At 46.8% G+C, this 19669-nt stretch overlaps 1 protein-coding gene across 11 annotated transcripts in view; it reads right to left on the bottom strand.

The window, feature by feature from the left end:
• The window catches only part of MEE44 (Nucleotidyltransferase family protein), an 84561-nt gene extending 65436 nt beyond the window's left edge, over positions 1-19125 (bottom strand). For 10 of the 11 annotated variants that reach the window (XM_086794352.1, XM_086794355.1, XM_086794351.1 and 7 more), the window contains exon 1: positions 17779-19125. In XM_086794352.1, the coding sequence (XP_086650478.1) occupies positions 17779-18831 (1053 nt within the window). In that variant the 5' untranslated portion in view covers positions 18832-19125. The remainder of the gene's footprint in view (positions 1-17778) is intronic. The other variant, XM_086794357.1, reaches the window with a different exon arrangement.
• Positions 19126-19669: the final 544 nt, after the last annotated feature.

The raw sequence follows: 19669 nt of genomic DNA, 5'->3' as shown, positions 1-19669 counted from the left end.
TATAAAGACTGCCGCAACAAGGCTCGGAAGAACTCATAAGGCTGCTGAAGGGGTGAATTCAGATATGTATAATTTCGCTGTAGCCAGAGGGTCCACAAGGCCCAATATCTGATCCAATGGAAGAAAAGAGAATACTGTGACAATGAAGCTGATAAGGTGCCAAACATCCAGAAAAACTTGTAGAATCTGTGTGCAGGAAATCTGAGAGATAAAAAATAGGAGATCTTGTCTAGAAGGATTCTGGAACATGAGCAAGACCACAATAAATGCGGAACACTCTCAGTAGTATGATGACATCTTGGACAAAAAGGAGAGGCAATGCTTCTTTGAGCCAATTTCACTCCCACTGGAAAAATACCAACAATGCATCTCCAGAGAAAGTCTCTCTGTTTCAGTGGCATTTTCAACTTCCATATCAAAGTCAGTTTTGCTTTCCACCAAGCTAAAGACTTATCCAGATGCCAAAGAGAATTAGCATGTTGAGCAATCCATGGAGGAGGTAATATCAATCGATAAGCCTGTATAGAAGTCAACTGATGCAAAGATTGAGAGGATAATCTTGAGCCTGAAGACTGAAGATGCCAATCTTGAAGCCTGTCTCTTACATCCAATGTTGGAATCGGAATGAAAGGGTGTAAGAGATCTGCAATAACTTTCCATATAGATCTATGATGCATCCCAAGATTGTATTGTTGGCAAGCTCCCGGAAAAGAAAGAATTTGCCCTGTAGTATCCACTACATCATCGATGAAGCGGATGCCCAATTTCATAAGATTGTAAGCTCTGATTGGTTGTTGTACAGCAAGGGGAGAGTAAAAAACAGCACTCCAATGTATGCTTTCCATTCGAAGCGAGGAAGCTATAGAAGCAGGATGGGGAGACCATTTGATGCGGGAGAGCACTTTCTTCCAATCCTGAATCAAGGAAGTAGAAAATGGACAACCAGGGATTTTACCTTGAAATTTGCCAAGCACTACTTCCGATGGATCAACCAACCAGCGACCATAAGCATTTGTGCGCATACGACCACACAGAATAGCCAACATGATAGACCAAGGCTGTTCTTGCTGAAAGAAGGTTTTGAGCATAGTGATCTTTCTTGCCAGCACATGAAATTTGATGTTTATAATATTCAAACCACCATGCATTTTTGGCGAGCAAAGCAGGTCCATTTTGAGCAGCCTTAAAGCTTTTTTATGAAGCTTAGTTTTCCAAAAAATTTCCATGGCTTGAGACATAAAAGAAGAAAGATCTCGAGATGACCAATGTAATAGAGGAAGGTAGAATTGGACATAAGCCAGAACAATGGACTGAACAATTCGAAGCCGTACATGTAATGGTCAAGTGGAGATCTTCCAATATTCTAATTTGTCCTTAATTTTGTTTAGCACCCAAGATATTTGTTGCTTATTTCTGATTTTCCAGCCAATGGGATAGCCCAAGTGTCTTACTATGCTTTCCGGATAAATAATCTGGCCAGGCCACAGGATAGCATGCCAATCACAATGCTTGAGAGGTAAAAGTTTCGATTTCTGAAAATTAATCTTTAAACCAGCTGCCAACCCAAAATCTGAAAGAGTATCCATCAATAGACGAAGCTCCACAGGACTGTTCTTTGGCATGAAGAATGAATCATCTGCATAACGAAGCAATAGCATAGAACAGAGCACTGAGAGGGCATCCCTGTCGAACTGATCGTTCTAGAGTCCAAGACTCAGATAAATGTTTCCCTATAAAGCATTGAGCAGTGGAATCTGAATAAAGCCAGTATATGACATTAACTAGCTTTGACCCAAAACCAAGTTTAGACATGATTTGAGAAACATAATCCCACTGCACCGTATCAAATGCCTTTGCCACATCCACCTGCATGACCAAAACATCTTGAGCAGAGTATTTTGCATATTCCATTGCAATGAGAGTATTGGAGATATTATCATGTATATGCCTTCTTGGAACAAAACCATATTGCGTGGGATGAAGTCCATCATGAAGGATATCCTTTATCCGGTGTACCAGCATTTTAGCAATAAGTTTATATATAACAGGCATCAAAGTGATAGGCCTCCAGTCATCCATTGTTTCACACAGAGGTTTTTTGGGCAGAAGCTTAACCAGACCATGTTTCCAAGCTGAGGGAAGATGTTGATGCTGCCAGGCTACATTAACGAGCTTCAAGATTGGATCCTTCAATTCAGCCCAGAAGGCTACAAAAAATTCAACTGTCAAACCATCCCAACCTGGGGATTTATGTTTACCCAAATGCTTGAGGGCTTCATCCAATTCTGTATCCAAAAAGGACATTTCCAGCATTGAAGCTTTTTGCAAAGAAACAATAGGAGAAACAAGCTCAATAAATTTGCTCCGAGCCAATGCAGCTTGAGATGTAGAAGAAGATGGTAGAGAAAAAAGAAGCCGAAAATGATCCAGGCATTGTTTTTCTAACTGAGATAGAGACTGGGTCCAAAGACCATCCGATTTCGTGACTCTCATGATAGATTGACTTTGTCTGTACGTGTGTAAATTTCGAAAGAAAGATTTCGAGGAGCAACCCTTATCCAACATAGGTTTAACTCTAGCCCTTATCTGCCATTTGGAAAGCTTGCGTTTATCATTAGCATCAATTATGGAAGAAGCACAAGACAATGAATTCTGTTCAGAAGCAGAAAGAGACCTTTGATGGCTAATCTGTACCAAGGACTGCTTGTATGATTTTGCCCACTGGATATGCTGTCTAGTTTCTGCCATGTACCATCTTCCATATTCCTTAATGACATTTTGAATACGATGTACAAAGGAGTTCCATGCAAAATCCAGATCCTCCCGAGCATGAGCTAACAATGGCTTACAAGCCAATCTGATCATTTGCTGGAATTTTTCATGAGAAAGATATAATTGATTAACCTGCAAGTGTCTGACTAAAGAGGGCTGAATGTCGTCCAGAGGCATACCAAAAGAAAGGTTGAGCCAGAGTGGAGTATGATCAGATAGTTGTTGAGAATAATCAGTCCACATTTGACATGTATAATCATCATATTGCTGAGCATGAATAAGATACCATCTATCAAGCCTGGCCCAATATTCTGTAAAAGCATTATGATGATATGTGAATCCCAAAACCGAAGGGTGAATTGCTGTCCATAAATCTGCAGTATGAAGAGAAGAATTCATATGTTCCCATCGCTGGATTTCAGAGGGAATCATATGGGATTTATGTGTGGTATTGTCTTTCCAGTGAGGGGAATTATTAAAATCACCACAAAGTAGAGCATTTGAAGACCAAGGATATTGGTTAATGGAGTCCCACATTTGAGCTCTGGAAGCTGAAATTTGATAAGCATACAAGGAGCCTATTTCAAAAATCTCTCCATTGATCATGCATTGGATAATCATCCATCGGCCATAAGGATCATTAAATGCTACACATGGCTGCAGATCATGTCTGGCTAAAATGCAAAGCCCAGAGAAATGTCCAGATCCTGCATAAAATATATCATAGCCTGAAAAGAACCCATGCTGGCCAGCAAAAGAATGCTGATTATGCTCTTGCAGACACACCACATCAGGATGAGTATTGTTTATATAATGCCATAGGAGTCTCCATTTGTGCTGATTACAGAGGCCCTGTATATTATAAGAAAAACATTTAAGAGAAGCACGCATGAAAATATGTACAAGAGATGAGCAATCCTGAAAGAGAAAGGGAGGCATCAAGCCTCTGCCATTGCCACAGGGTCTTGCTGACCCTCAAAATCCAATTCCCTGACTAAATCATCTTCTTCACAAAGTGGAATACCCTTCTTAACTGCATTGACCCATGCTTTTGAGATGGGGCTGTCCGAAGAGGTAGAAGGTTGGCCAGGAGATGGAGCAGAAGCATCCCAATTGCGAGATTGGAGAGGTCTTTGTTTGAGAGGCACCGTCTTCTTTGCATTCTGCCAACCCTCGTGAGAAGATGAAATATTTTCCACTAGCTTGCTTTTTCCTTTATCCTTATTTTGGGCTGAATTGGCTTGGTTCCCTGTAGGAAGTGAAGGCTTTGCTCCTTTAGCTTCAATCTTTTCCACATAAGACTTTTGACCTCCTTTATTAGATGGTGGAGGAATGGCAGCTGGAGGAGGCGGATGAAGGATTGAGGGACACTCCGAAGCTAGATGCCCGAACTTGTGAGAAGAGAAACAAGCTCCGGCAAAAATGCCCCATTTCAAAGTGAAATATTTCTTTCCCAAATTAACACCCTCAATCTCAACTGCAATAGAAGAGGGGGTTGGTCTATCAGTATCCCATAAAATGCAAAAACGATTTTTGTTACCTGTGGGACGAGGGGGACAAATCACTTGTCCCAAAGTCATCGCTAAACCTGGAAGCTCTGTTCTCATATAATCTGGGAAATCAACAACTTCAACCCATACAGGGCAGTGATGTTTGATGAGATTCTGATAATCCTTGTTAGGAGACCAGGGCATGACGTGCACCATTTGACGACCAAAAAATAAAGGGGACATTTCCAGCATCTTTTGTTTTGTCAATACATCCAAGAGATGAACTTCATAAAATCCTCTGGAGGCAAAATAGACTCCTTCTACATAGCATCCACCTAGGAGAGAATTCACCCATTGTCCCACATCATTAGCCGAGGGTATTTTACCTGGAAAAAAGATGATGACTGCAGTTTGAGAGAGCTTCTTCAGAGGATGCACAAGAGAAGGTAACTTCATCTTGTAAGTGAGTTCCGGAGCAGGTAGTGTCCATTCTCTTCTACTTTGTTGAAAATCCTCATTCAACATGTCAAACACATAGGAAGCATCTTCAGATGAAGGAGCTATGGGGGGCAGAGATTCCCTTGATTGTCTTTTAGGTTCAGGAGAAAGAGCTCTCTTGACATAATACTTGCTTGATTCTGCCATCGAGACCAATCAATTCAGCAGGAAGACAGATCAGGAAAAAAGGGGGAACAGCACTATTGGAATGCAATCTTACAAGGAGAGGAAAAACGAAGAGCTGAAGCGACTTATACAGAAGGGGAAAAACAGAAAGCTGAAAGCGACTTATACAGAAGGGGAAAAATAGACCTGTAGCGAGGCACAGCACATACGCGCACACACACTCACTCCTATACACGCACTCAGGTCGAGGAAGAGATGAAAAAGAGCAGATTGGCGATGAGAAAAAAGAGCATCAGGGTAGCCTCTGAAGGTCGCGTAGATTGCTGCAGGGCTGACACAGTATAGGCTACAGGGCCGATACAGTCCTGGGACAATCGCCTCACCACATGTGCTCTCACACGAGCAGGCGAACAGGATGAGGGAGCAGACTAGCAGGTCGACAGAGCAAGGGAGCAAGTCGAGAGCAGTCGAGCAGGTCTTCGGCGGCCTCTCACACACCACACACACCCACACACACCACTACACACACACACACACACACACACACACACACCACTCCACACACACACACACACACACACACACACACAAAAGAGCATATATTCACACAAAGCCCTTCGTACTGAGTTTCTGTCAAACCTCCGGAGATGCAGGGCAAACTCAACCATAATGAAGCCTCGCACTAAGGGAAGTAGCAAATAGAAAGAATTAGTTCAGCAAATAAGTAGTTGATAGGGCAAATGTATCAAATCCCCACGGATCTCCTTGTAGAACGCTCCTAAACAAGACTCGAAACCTGCAAAACAAAGTCAAATCACGTGAAGGGGGTGCAAGCTTGACTCACCACCCAACCTAGACAGCCGTGGGCAAAACCCACAAGTCTTGGCTGTCCCCACCGAGCCACGAGCTGAGCTAACTAGCAAGATGTACCGACCAATCTCTACCCCATGACGTCTCATACCACCACGGATCTACCCTCGTGGGCCTCGAGACCGCTGCCGGCCTCGGCTGCATGCAGCAGGTGCACGTCTACATGAGATCCAGGATCCTAACCATAGAGCTCTCACAAAGACTCGCGAGACTATGAATCAACTGTCAGAATACGCAGCGGAGATGATGACCAAATCTGGGAACACAAGAGCAAAAGCAAAAACGCAGGCAGAAAAACAGCACAAGAGAGAGACAGATGTAGGCGTGTAACTCTGCTCTATATACACAAGAAGATCCCGAGGAATGATACAAATAAGGCATGGGCGCTGGGGTCCTACATATACCCCCCTAGAGGGCAGTCGGCCAGCATCAGGAGTGCCCACGACTGATAAAAGAGACCCACGACTGCATAAATGCAGTCGGCCAGCAAAACAGGTGCCCACGACTGATCAAATCCAGTCGGCCAGCAGCCCTGAAGCCCACAACTGATGTAGATCCAGTCGGCCAGCAATAGGGTGCTCCTGGCATCACCTGGCAGCCCTCCCAAGCCTCAGAAAAATGGGAAAAAATAGGGGAAAAATACGGAGAGTGGGGAAAAATGGGAAAACACCTCATAAGGGCGGGCACACCCACAACAAAGGCCCTGGTGTATAAAACTCGACAGGAGATGACTTCTAACACCCCCTCTCAGCTCCTGGCTGTGTAACCAACCACTGGGAGCTGGGGTGCCGCCTGAGCAAATCCTGAGAGCGACTTCGTGAAGAGGTCCACCGTACTGTCCTCCGTCGAACAGAACTCCAGCAAGATGTCATCAGCAACAATCTGTTCACGAACAAAGTGCCTCTGGATGACCAAGGGTTCCGCCAGTGGAAGCCCAAACCTGCAATGTAACCTCCTCCTGCTTCGTAAAACTGCTCCTGGGGCATAAGTAGATCTCCTCGTGTCCGGATCTCCTCCCCAAACCGAGTCACTCCAACCGTGGAGTCGGACTCTATCCAACAATCCCCCTCCTGTGTACAAGAGTCCATGATCCTTCGCATGCTGCAAAAACCACAGGAAACGCAATCCTGCCTCACAAAGAGACATCTGCAACCAAGAGCTCAACTGCCTCATCAGGAAGCTCCCGTCCAATCCGGTGTCCATCAACCAGATCAATGAACCATATAGCTTCTGAGTCACAGAGACATCACACTGCTCACAAGGATCAACACCTGTTACGGTGCACATACAAGTCCTGGAAACCTTCTGAAGACCACGCAAGGCCTTCTGAAACCTGTCAACCACCCCCTCTGAATCCGGAACCACAAAGCCTGGAGAAACCACCTCCTTCTGCAAGTAAGCACCTGCCACCTGCCTGGCTTTCCGAAAGGTCCCCGTGGAAAGAACATCCTTAACTACTGGAAGTTCTATGTCCCGAACACGACGAGACATCAGAGCATAAGTGACCTGTTCAGCTTCCTCTGACTCACAAACACAAGAACTACCAACCTCAGTTCCTGCCAACTGCTGCCATCTACTGGTATGCTATCCACCACCTGGTCTTGGAAAGCTCGTACCTGCAGCGTATCCACACATGAGTAGCCATTACCAGACTGCCACTCATCACAATACTGAGGACCTGGGAGAGAGAGTGCTGAAAGCCTGTAGACTCCATTCTCCACTCCGCCTTCCCAAACCACTTGGCCTGTTGCTTTGTCCCGGAGAGCAACAAAATGCTCATCAAACTCCACCCGTACGCCAGTCTTGCAAACCTGATGCACTGACAACAGATGAAAACCAAGTGCCGGAACATACAACACCGGGGAGGAATGCTTCCCCCCTCTGCCATCGGGAACTATCTCCATCCTGCCCTCACTGTGAACTGGGATAGTGGACGTATCCCCAGTAAGAATATGACCAGAAAGCCTGCAGAGATCCTGTAAACCGGAACGGGAAGGAGTCATGTGCCTGGAAGCACCACTATCGAGAATCCACTCCCGAGTATCCGTTGCGGAGAGTCCTCCAATCTCCTCCCCGCCTGAAGAAAATGAAGCATCGGTGTCCATCACCTCCAGGTGCACAAAAGCCGGAGTCTTCATGATTGCTGCTGAGGAGTCTTCACCCTTCTCGGTCTTCCGCTTGGGACACTGCCTCCAGTAGTGGCCTTTCTCGCCACAATCATTACAGGTCCTCTCTGCCTTCAGTTTCTCGCGGTCACTAACGGACATCTTCTCAGAAGACTTCTCCGATGAAGCCTTCCCCTTGCCCGTGTTACGGCCTTTCGACCGTTGGCCAATTAAGGCCTCCGAACCTCCACCCTGAGGAGGGTTCGTAAATCGTTCCTCCTGGTCCAGGACCATGGGCACAAGCTCCTCCCACGTGATGGTGCTGAGCCTGCCACTGGTAATCAACGACGAGTAAAATGCTGAGTACGAAGAGGGCAAATGTGACAGCAACGTGATGGCCATGTCCTCTGACGATATCTCCTTCCCAGCCTGAAGAACTTCCTGCTGAAGAGCCTGCAGCTTGTTAATATGCTCCCGCATCGTCGACGACTTTGCAGGGCTCATAACCCGCATCTGTACTTCCAAGGAAATCCTCTTCATGGGCGATACCCTGTTGTAAAGTGAGGCCAAATGCTGCCATATACCTCTAGCCAGCGTCATATGCTTTACATGATTAATTACCTGTGGTGTGCAATTGAGGAAAATAAACGAACGGACCCTGGCGTTGACGCGATCCCACATCTGCGTCTGGGCCTCCCGGTCCTTTCGGGTTGACGGTAACTCCCCTTCCTCTACTTCCAGCCGTGGAACACCAACAACGACGAAATCGGCGAGGTCGTAAGACTCCAGAACAGATTCCATCATCACCTTCCATATGCCGTAGTTGCTCCCGTCCAACTGACGGTCCACCGGGAACGTGGGGAGTGTCGGGATCTTCACATGTCTCTCGGCCATCTCAAACAGATCTGCCATTGCGGGGATGTACTCTGAAAAGGGTGGGTGGGTGGGAACAAAGAAGAACTGATACCTGCAAGTGGCTGTCCAACAAATCAGCCCGCCTTCCTCTTGCTTCTCCTCTTCCCGAACAGTCCAAAACAGTCCACCAATCAGCCACAAAATAGCCCCCTCTTGCTCACACAAATCCCAAGACCTATCTAGAGCCTAGGGCTCTGATACCATGTCAGAATACGCAACGGAGATGATGACCAAATCTGGGAACACAAGAGCAAAAGCAAAAACGCAGGCAGAAAAACAGCACAAGAGAGAGACAGATGTAGTCGTGTAACTCTCCTCTATATACACAAGAAGATCCCGAGGAATGATACAAATAAGGCATGGGGGCTGGGGTCCTATATATACCCCCCTAGAGGGCAGTGGGCCAGCATCAGGAGTGCCCACGACTGATAAAAAAGACCCACGACTGCATAAATGCAGTCGGCCAGCAAAACAGGTGCCCACGACTGATCAAATCCAGTCGGCCAGCAGCCCTGAAGCCCACGACTGATGTAGATCCAGTCGGCCAGCAATAGGGTGCTCCTGGCATCACCTGGCAGCCCTCCCAAGCCTCAGAAAAATGGGAAAAAATAGGGAAAAAATACGGAGAGTGGGGAAAAATGGGAAAACACCTCATAAGGGCGGGCACACCCACAACAAAGGCCCTGGTGTATAAAACTGGACAGGAGATGACTTCTAACATCAACTAACCAACCTTGGCCACCCTTTTATAGGCTCTTTGCCGGTCATCGGGCGTCCACACTTGGACGCCCGCCCGTCCGTCTATCCCTAGCCCTGCTCGCCAATCAGCCTGCCTAGCTTCAAGCTTCCCCAAGCCTCGAAGCTAGTCTTGTGCATGTAGCACACGGTAGATACACTCTGTGCACACTCCCCTTCCTCTATAAGAGCTCACTCCTGAACTCAGTAAAAACCCAAGGTAGTCCCTCTGAAGAGTAGTCGATGTCTCCCATGTAGCGTCCTCCTCAACACGATCCTTCCACTTGATCTTGTGTTCCGTGAGTAGCGTATTTCGCAACCGTCTTTCATGAAATCCAAGAATCTTTTCCAGTTCGTGTGGGACAAATGTCATATCCTTGACATCTATGATTTCTTGAGGAGTAACTAATTGGTATGTTCCACCCAGTGCTTCCCTAAGTCTAAGGACATGAAATATGGGATGAACTTTCACATGAGAAGGCAAGTCCAGTTCATATGCAACTGAACCAATCCGGCGTGTAATCCAAAATGGTCCACAGTTCCTAGGGGATAATTTCGGAGATCGACCCGTCCGTAAAGTCTCGGAATCTTTCAGAACTCGCAAATACACCATCGTTCCTTCAGAGAACTCTCTAGGTGAACGATGTCTATTAGAATAAAATCTGTCTCTATCTTGAGCACTTCTAATAGATTCCTTTGCAACTTGTAACATTTCTTGCATATCTTGCAAAAAATTACGTGCTGCATCATGCTGAAGTCCTGAAAATCCCACGGTAACAGGTGATCTAGGTTGAAAACCGTACATAAGCATAAAACGACTAAAACCTATAGTCGTATGCTTAGTATTGTTGTATGCAAATTCTAACATAGGAAGATAATCCTCCCATGAACTCTATCTTTTGGAGACATATGCACGAAGCATATCCTCCAAAATCTAATTCAACTAACCAACCTTGGCCACCCTTTTATAGGCTCTTTGCCGGTCACCGGGCGTCCACACTTGGGCGCCCACCCATCCATGCTTGGATGCCTGCCTATCAGTCTATCCCTAGCCCAGCTCGCCAATCAGCCTGCCTAGCTCCAAGCTTCCCCAAGCCTCGAAGCTAGTCCTGTGTGCGTGTAGCACACAGTAGATACACTCTGTGCACATGACAAAATGCACCGCTAAAGATAGAAAGAATAAGCACAATATCAATTGGCCGCAACTCGAACGAAAACTTCACAATGTGAAATCTGCATGTCTGCTAATACGGCTGAATTATATACCTAGATGAATCCAGGAACATGCCCAAATTCACCTTTTAGGAACGTGCATGTTATATACTCATGGTAGTCAACCCACAAGACTATATAACTATCAACTCCATTATGCATAGTATGGACTAGATACTACGGCATCCCCACTAACGTCATCAATGCCTAATAGTGGGTGTAGAACTATATATCGAGATATGCTCACACATGCACTCCACACTCATATAGATGGTTACACACATACTCACAGGTACAGAGGGTGGACAGACAAAACACGAGACTCTGAAATACCCAGCAAAAATACCCACAAGGCCTACTCACACCTATACAAACATATATAGATGGTTACACACATTCTGACAAGTACAAAGGTGGACATACACGACACAAGAGACTCCGAAAAACCCAGCAAAGATACCCACAAGGCCTACTCCATCCTATGTGCCAAGTGCCCCCAACCAAGAGCACTGAGGATCTCTACCACACAGAGATAGATCCATGAGATTTTCCAATGACATGACATGCCAGGTGCCCTCACCATTGTAACATGCGGAAGCTTCGGAGAAGATCGGTAACTTCAATGCTCAGAAATCAGCACTCTTTTCGCGACGGAATTAACGCACAAACTGAATGAAGATGTGCAGAAAATAGACACAGAGAGAGGGAGAGATGGAGAGGACACAATATTGGGTCCCAAATACCCTCTGTAGGGCCCCCACCACGGATGGTGTATTTGCTTTATTAGAATGATGTAAATCTGAAAAGAAAATACAAAAATCTTGACCTTTCTTGGCTGAGAAAACTCTGCCCTTGACCTGCATTCCTTCACCCCTTAGCTTAGCACCTTCTTGGCTGTCCTAGCCCTTGTATGCTTGAGGTCTTGGTGAAAAAATGAGATACAACAATGGGGTTGTGGGCTATTCTATTTATACTACTCCAGCAATAGCAGTCGGCCAGCTGAAGTCCAGGCGGCCAGCAATAATCCTGTCCCACGACTGAGTATTAGCATTAAATGCTAGAAAAACCCCATTAAATGCTGCGCATTATTCCCTATATGGCTGGACATCAGGCGCATGCTTCTACATGGGCTGGACACTGTTTTGCAAACAGTCTGTGGGCTGGGCAGCCTGCATGGGCTGCCCCATACCTGCCCTACAGCCATACAAAGACTCTATCTCCTGAATGTTTGTCCTTAGCCTGCCCCTGGGGCTGTCCTACAGCCTCTCCATGGCTGGTGGGTTCAGCTAGGGCCTTCCTAGCCCTCATGGGGGTGGTTTCACACCATCCCCATGCCCACACTAAGACTTGGGGTAGCCCTATGGGCTGGCCCCTTGTTCTAAAAGCAAACTCTAACTAACTACACAATGATCTGGCATCCGGTACCATACCAGATACACAGAATCACTGACATCATTCTAGAGGGAGACTCACAGCACGGACTGGGACTGTTTCATGTGCAAGACAGTGCACACCTGACCTTGGACTCGTGTGCAGGACAATGCACACCTGACCTCAGACGACTAAGATGGATCCCTGGCTAACTCGTCCCGGACTGGGCTCACATGGGACCAGTTCACCATCCCAAGTCCTGCACCTTCTGTGCAGATATGTCTACGTGGCATCCAAGTGCGGGATGCACGTGACAACCATAGCAACATCTGCCATCAGGAGGCCTATAGAGTCATGTTTCAGTTTTCAGTTTTACGTCCTTTTTTAAGTTTTTCCATGGCACTGTATACCCATGGAATCATTGTACTATTCATGGTCTCATAGGCCCTTCGGGTCCTTTGTAGACGTTAATAGATCTTTCCTTCCCCCTTCTCACATCGTCGTCCTCTCAGATTCACGGGACCTCTCCATTAAGCTTGGTAAAACCAAGGTAATGGTCTTCAATACTTCCCGCCCCTTCACATCCAGATTGAGCTTCACATACAGAGGAGATCCTGTGGAGATTGTCTCATCCTATGTCTACCTAGGTGTCACTTTCAATGGCCCACGCTTCACCATGCTTCCAACACATGCGAGAGTGACACAGGAATATGCAGCCTTGGGCTTACTTGAGCGGCAGTGCTTCTAGGCACATTTCCAAGAGCCTAGGACGAAGGGTTGGCTTTTTGACACCCTTGTCACATTTCCGAGAGCCCACAATGAAGGGTTGGCTTTTTGACACCCTCATCACACTAGCCTTGATGTATGGAGCAACCTTTTGGAGGCCAAATTTATCCAATGAGGATTGGCGCCAAGTTGAGAAGCCCCATGCCATGATGTTCTCCCGCACCAAACCATCAGCCCCACACTAGATTATCTAGGCGGAGTTTGTTGTAGCCCCGATGGTAGTGGATGCACTCTTCCAGGCATTCACATACCTCCATCGCATCAGTCACATGGATCCCCACAAGTACCCGAAGCTTGCCCCGAGTCCTCGGGACAGCTAGCACTCGAGGGCCACTCTCGAGTATGGTATGCCTTAGTTTCCACTTGATTCTCAATATATGGGCTCCGCATGGACCGCCGCCTACCACCCCTTCAGTACAGTTTGGACTCCCCTTTTCTCCGGCTCTCTCATGAGGACACCAACCGGGTTATTCAATTAGATCTTCTCAACCTCTACACCCATTGCACATGGATCACACCTTCAGAGCTCCCAACGAAGATGCAGTTCTACAGAGCTCACTTCCTCACGCTCATTGAGAATGGATTCATCCAACAATAGGGCTACCTGAGTGTTCACATATCACATGCCATGCAGATTGCGATTGGCCAGATACAGCTTTCATCCCACTACCTCAGAGTGGAGACAGGTAAAGCTAAGCGCGTCTTCGGAGCCAGGGAGCTTATACAGAGACTCAGAGAGGAAAGGATCTGCCGATTATGCCACAGAGGTTGAGACAAAAGAGCATCGTATATGCCGCTGCCCAATATACTATGAGATCCACACGAGGTTTCACTATTTGTCTCGTGAGGGATTTGGTCCACTCTCCAAGATCATTGACTTCCCGGACCAGCGTTGCCTAGGGCTCTTCCTACTCGAGATCTACAAACATTGGGACACTTTCTTGAGAGAGCTTCGGCCCTAGCCACCCCAATCCCTCCCTCACCAGCCAACCATCACCAATTTCTTCCGGACCCAGGATGTGGAGGGCACCCATACAATGGATCCTATGGACCCACCTCGAGCTGCTGCGGGCCCACCTCGCTTGAGAGGAGTTACCTCGGACAGGGCCTCCACATTCTAGCATGCCCGACGCCCCTCGCCCCCCAGACGTTGGCCACAATCCCCTCATCAGCTCCAAATCTAGGACATGCTCCACCGCCATCGAGCTACCTTTCCACGTGAGATAGGAGAGGGAGATTTCTAGGCCACACTCATTAGCTCCATGCTTGAAATTTTGGAGAGTGGTATACCATCTATTGGGGGCTGATGCTCCTCTCATGTTCCATGTTCCTGGTATTCCATGATGAGTTTCCATGGACAGTTTTGTATCACCCCAATGAAATAGCTATGTTTTGTTTCTATTTTCTTTTCCATTCCATGATGAGATATGCTATGGACATTATTGCATCACTTTCGTCTCACAGGCCCATTGGGTCTTTAGTAGACACTTAATATCTCTCTCTCTCTCTCTCTCTCTCTCTCTCTCTCTCTCTCTCCACGATGATGAGGATGGTGATCCTCCAGAGTCCATGATGAGGATGACGATGATGATTCATACATATCTACATTTACTTAGGTATCAATGTTAGTTCTTTTTGTTATATTGTCTTTTGCCATCATGCCTCTGATTGATTTTTAAAAATTTAGGAACCTGTCCTCTAACTTGATATTTGGCTTCCAAGCTCCACTCACATCTCTTGAGAATATTTCAATGCTCTTAATCTCCAACTTCAGCTTTGTCTGCATGGCTTCAATGTCCAACAACTTCTCGTCTTCAATGTCCAACTCCAGCTAGGTCTTCATGGCTTTAATGTCCAACTCTAGCTAGGTCTTCATCTTGTAGGTCGCATTTTCTGAGTCTCCCCCAAAGGGGAGAGGGTACCCTTGAGGGGGGACTCGTTCCACCAACAACCCTCTCCTTTATCAGCAGCAACACATCGAAAGTAAGAAGTCTTTTGCCTCAGTCACCGCTTCACGATTATCGCCCATTCCTCCACCCGTGAGCAAGCCGACACCATGGGAAGCCTACCTCATGCAAGAACTGAAGAAACTCCAGGGAGAATTAGCAGCACTGAAACACGAGACTATCAAGAAAGATGAACAAATCAACGACCTGAAAGTGCAAGTGCAAGCCATGAAGACGAAGCAAGAGGAAGCACGAGAAGGACCCATACCTACAACACTACAAACAGAAACGACAAACCATGTTTCAAAGGTAAATTCAGTTAACTCACAAGATTTTGTTAAAGAAGTCATATCAGCGGTCAAAGAAAAGGAACGAATGGAAAGTAACAAAAAGGTAATAAGAGTCGGTGGTCTTCCTCAAGGCTGGGATAGGGCAGACATAGCTCAAGAGCTTCGAGAAGACTACATATTAGATACAGATGTACTTACAGCACAACTGAGCAAAGTAGTCCCCTTCGTGGACTTAGGAGACCCTATCTCTATTATAGTAAAGGGTACACAGGCAAAGTCTCCTATATGGACAACAATGAGAAAATAGCAATGATGAAGCAAACAAGGTCTCTCCAAGGGACAAAGGTATGGATAGCTGATGAACTCACCCCGCTACAACTCAAGAACAAATCGGCAGAGCTGAATAAAGTTAAAGAAGCAAGAAAGAATGGCAAATGGGCAATATACAGAGGAGGACAAGCAATACTCCACAACTGATGTCTAGGCAGTCGGCCAGCCACACGACTGCAGAATGGGCAGTCGGCCATCCACCAGAGTCTTCTGCCAACTTTTGGCATCCCTCCACACCATTGAAAAATGGGGAAAAATAGGAAAAAAATACGGGGAGTGAGGAAAAATGATAGAACACCTCATAAGGGCGGGCACACCCACAACAAAGGCCCTGGTGTATAAAAGTAGACAGGAGATGACTTCTAACACCCCCTCTCAGCTCCTGGCTGTGAAACCAACCCAAGGGAGCTGGAGTGCCGCCTGAGCGTAGCCTGAGGTAGGGACTTTGTGAAGAGGTCCGCCGCATTGTCCTCCGTCGAACAATGAAGTAGCAAGATGTCACCAGCCAAGATCTTCTCACGTACAAAGTGATACTATATCTCTATATGCTTGGTCCGGGCATGGAAGACCGGGTTTTGAGCAATAGCTATACAACTCTCGTTATCGCACTGGATGACTGTGGGCTCCTTCTGTGGAAACCCAATCTCGCCTAGCAGCCTCCGCAGCCATACAACCTCACAAGCAGCACCACAAGCAGCCCGGTACTCTGCCTCTGTCGAAGAAAGGGCAATAGTTGGCTGCCTCTTGCTACTCCAAGAAACTGCTCCTGAGCCGAGGGTGAAACTATATCCTGAAGTAGATCTCCTCGTGTCTGGATCTCCTCCCCAATCTAAGTCACTCCAACCTTGGAGCCTAACTCCATCCCCTCTTGTATAAAAGAGTCCCAGATCCTTCGTACTCTGCAGATACCGCAAGATCCACAATCCTGCGTCCCAATGAGTCTTCAATGGCGTCTGCATAAAAGAGCTCAACAGCCCCACGGAGAAGCTCAAGTCCAATCTGGTGTTCAGCAACTAGATCAATGAACCAACCAACTTCCGATATTGCGAGGCATCAACTGGCTCACAAGGATCAGTAATGGTTAACTTTGTGTTCGGGTCCATCGGCGAAGTAATAGGCTTGCAGTTCTCCATCCCAAAGGCCTCAAGCAACTCATGAACATACCGCTGCTGAGAGACGAAAAACCCCCTCTGGGTCTGCCACATCTCCAATCCCAAAAAGAAGTGAAGTAAGCCTAAGTCGGTCATCTCAAACTCCTTTGACAAGGCAGCCTTCGTCACTCTAATGTGCTCCACATGACCGCCAGTGAGAATGAGATCATCCACATAAAGGATGATAAGCGTGACCATGCCGCGTTCCCGAAAGAGATACAGGTTTGGATCTGCAACCGATCTCTGAAATCCAGGCCGAATAAAGAAGGAATCAATCTTTTGATTCCAAGCCCTGGGAGCCTGCTTAAGACCATACAACGCCTTACGTAACCTGTAAACCATCTCTTCAGATCCTGGAACAATAAAGCCTGGAGGCTGCTCAACATACACCTCCTCCTGCATGTCACCATTAAGGAACGCAGATTTTACATCCATTTGATACACGGGCCACCTCTGAGAAGAAGCAAGGGCAAGAACGGTCCGAATCGTGGACATCCGTGCTGTCAGTGCAAAGGTATCCTCATAGTCGATGCCTGGCCGCTGAGCATAACCTTTAGCCACAAGTCTGGCTTTGTGTTTGTCCACCGACCCATCAGACACATATTTGGTCTTAAAGACCCATTTGACACCAATGACTGACCGCTTCGACGGCCTCGGTACCAACTCCCATGTGTTGTTCTTCTCGATGGCATCAAGTTCCACCTGCATGGCTTTCCTCCAAGTATCCTGTGAAAGGGCTTCCTTTACGGAAGTGGGCTCCTATAAACCCAAGAGCCATACATAGCCCATGCCTCTAAAATACTCCTAACCTCCCCGTTTAGATCCAAACTCCTAGTCCCTAGTTAACCTGATCTAAAGTTAAACCTGTTAACCCTGCTAGGGCCTTGGGACGTAACACCATTTATATGGACACACACCGCTTTCCATTAGTCAGCTCATAGGGGCCTTGGACAATGTCGACACGTAGGCAGTACGACTACTCTTCTCACCCTTAAATAATATTGTACTCAGTTTCCAATTCAACCAGCATAAGCTTCATTTCTCAAATGGAAATGCATTCAAAGCCAGCCTAAGAACATACACCACATTGAATATAAAAGACATGGAACATAATAGCATCAATATGAATACATGATTCAACCAAAATGATATGATTTATGACAGGAAACGACTATCCTCACCTCCAGCTTGGCAGCCCTAGCCACTGCAAGCCTTAACGCTTTTGACTTCACGTCTTCTGCGAGCGTCATCCACCAGTCTTTGAAACTTTTGTTTCTTCTGCAGATGGTCGATGCAGAAACGTCGTTTATGGGAGTCTTAACACTCCGACCTGTCTTGCGAAGCTCTTTGGACAAGCTTCTAGATGGACGGTGTGCACCCTCGTCTTGAAGCCATGCTGACCAAATGGCTAGCTCTACCTTATTGGCCACAAATGCCGGCATGGTGTAGTATCCCATACTCTTTAGCCATGGAAGCTCTTCCCACGACGAATCTTGCCGCCCTGCCCCAACTGACGCAAAGAACTCACTGTGTGTAATCACATCCATCATTGCAAGAAACTGATCCACATTTTTTAGTAGATCCTCCCTTATGGAGACAGTATCAAGCAAGTTGAGACCAGCAGCTGTTGCCTCTACCGTGCTGAAAAGCTCCAAGTTTCTGCAGAGCAGCTCTCCTGCAGCTTTCTCCTCATCCAACCTTGCTAAAAGACCTTTTGCTTTACGAAAACAAAGGCCTGGGAGAGCCATTACAGCCGCATGTTGGCATGACTTCTTCATGTTGCTAGGCACTCCTGAAGAAGAAGAAGAAGAAGAGGAAGCTGGGGGTACTGTTTTCTTCCTGGACTTCAGAGATTTTCTAGACTTTTTGGACTCTTTGAACTCTGCTTCCTGCCCTGACTTGATGCACGTCTGCGCACTAGGTTTTTCCCTGCTGGTAATCACTGGTTCACTTTCAAGAACATCCGTGAGAAGGAAGAAAAACCCCGGGCCTTCCCTCTCCAAGCGCCTCTGCATTTGCAGCAGAACAGCAACCCATCTTCTGTCAGATATGGTAAGGATGGAGTGTCTCTGCTCTGTGGTAAGGCCTCGAAACCATTCCAAGACCTTCTCTTGCACTGATCCCTTAGTTTTTCTGTCATCAGCTTTACGGCAGGATGCTTTCCTATGGTAGAGGGCTAGATGGTCCGTCAATGCGTCCAGCAGCTGCTGCGTCCCCATCCCTGTGTTCTCCATCTTCACCGTGTCACCGGAAAGCCGTGCGATCGCTCTGCGTTGTGAGAAACTTGCTACAATAACCTAAATGGCGACTGCAGAGCGCAATTCGTCCTGCAATGTACACAAATCTGGAGAGCAAGAGGAAAGCGGAGACGATCCAGGCTACGAGAAGTGGCATTTCGATGCCTGCCGTTGACATCTCCCTTGCCCGCCATCGCCATAGTCATTGCTTAACATTGCAATTGACATTGCCCCTCTCTGCCATGGAGACGGTCCCTAGCATGCACATAGAAATAAAGAAGGATACAAAAAAGCGAGATATGCCCAAAGCCGAAAAGTCTGCACACAAAGTTGGAGTATAGTGCAGGAGGACGTCAGAAAAAATGGGCATGTGACGAGTTGCAGCTCGCCAATTGTCTACTTTCTTCGTGTGAGCTTCCTTGCACGTATGAAACCATACGGTGCTATGGTCATGGACTAAGTTTTCATGAAGTGGCGTCTCTCTCTCTCTCTCTCTCTCTCTTTTCAAGTCTTAGTTAGAATTACCTCACATATGGTGCAAGGAGGATGAGAATTACCTTAGGTATGGTGCAAGCAGGATGCGAATTTTGTATCCTCAGCAACATTGGCAATCAAAATCTAGTGGAATATGATATGCTAGCTATAACAGAGCCTAACCAACATAGCAACCTTGCAATCATCACCTACGACACTAAGCTGATCGGATTGGAATTCTGAAGAGGTCGAAGAAAATCAAGGGCACAAAACTATGGACAATGGAGGAGCTCGCACCTTAGCGTAAATAAAGCATAAAGGCATCAAACTTCCTAATGTTCAAGCAACTTACAAATGGGCA

This window comes from Cibotium barometz, chromosome 60 (genome assembly GCF_041138505.1).
Source record: "Cibotium barometz isolate CiBa-2024 chromosome 60, ASM4113850v1, whole genome shotgun sequence".
NCBI classification, from domain to species: Eukaryota; Viridiplantae; Streptophyta; class Polypodiopsida; order Cyatheales; family Cibotiaceae; genus Cibotium; species Cibotium barometz.
Note: the sequence above shows the minus strand (reverse complement) of the source record. Positions and strands in the feature narration are given on the sequence as shown.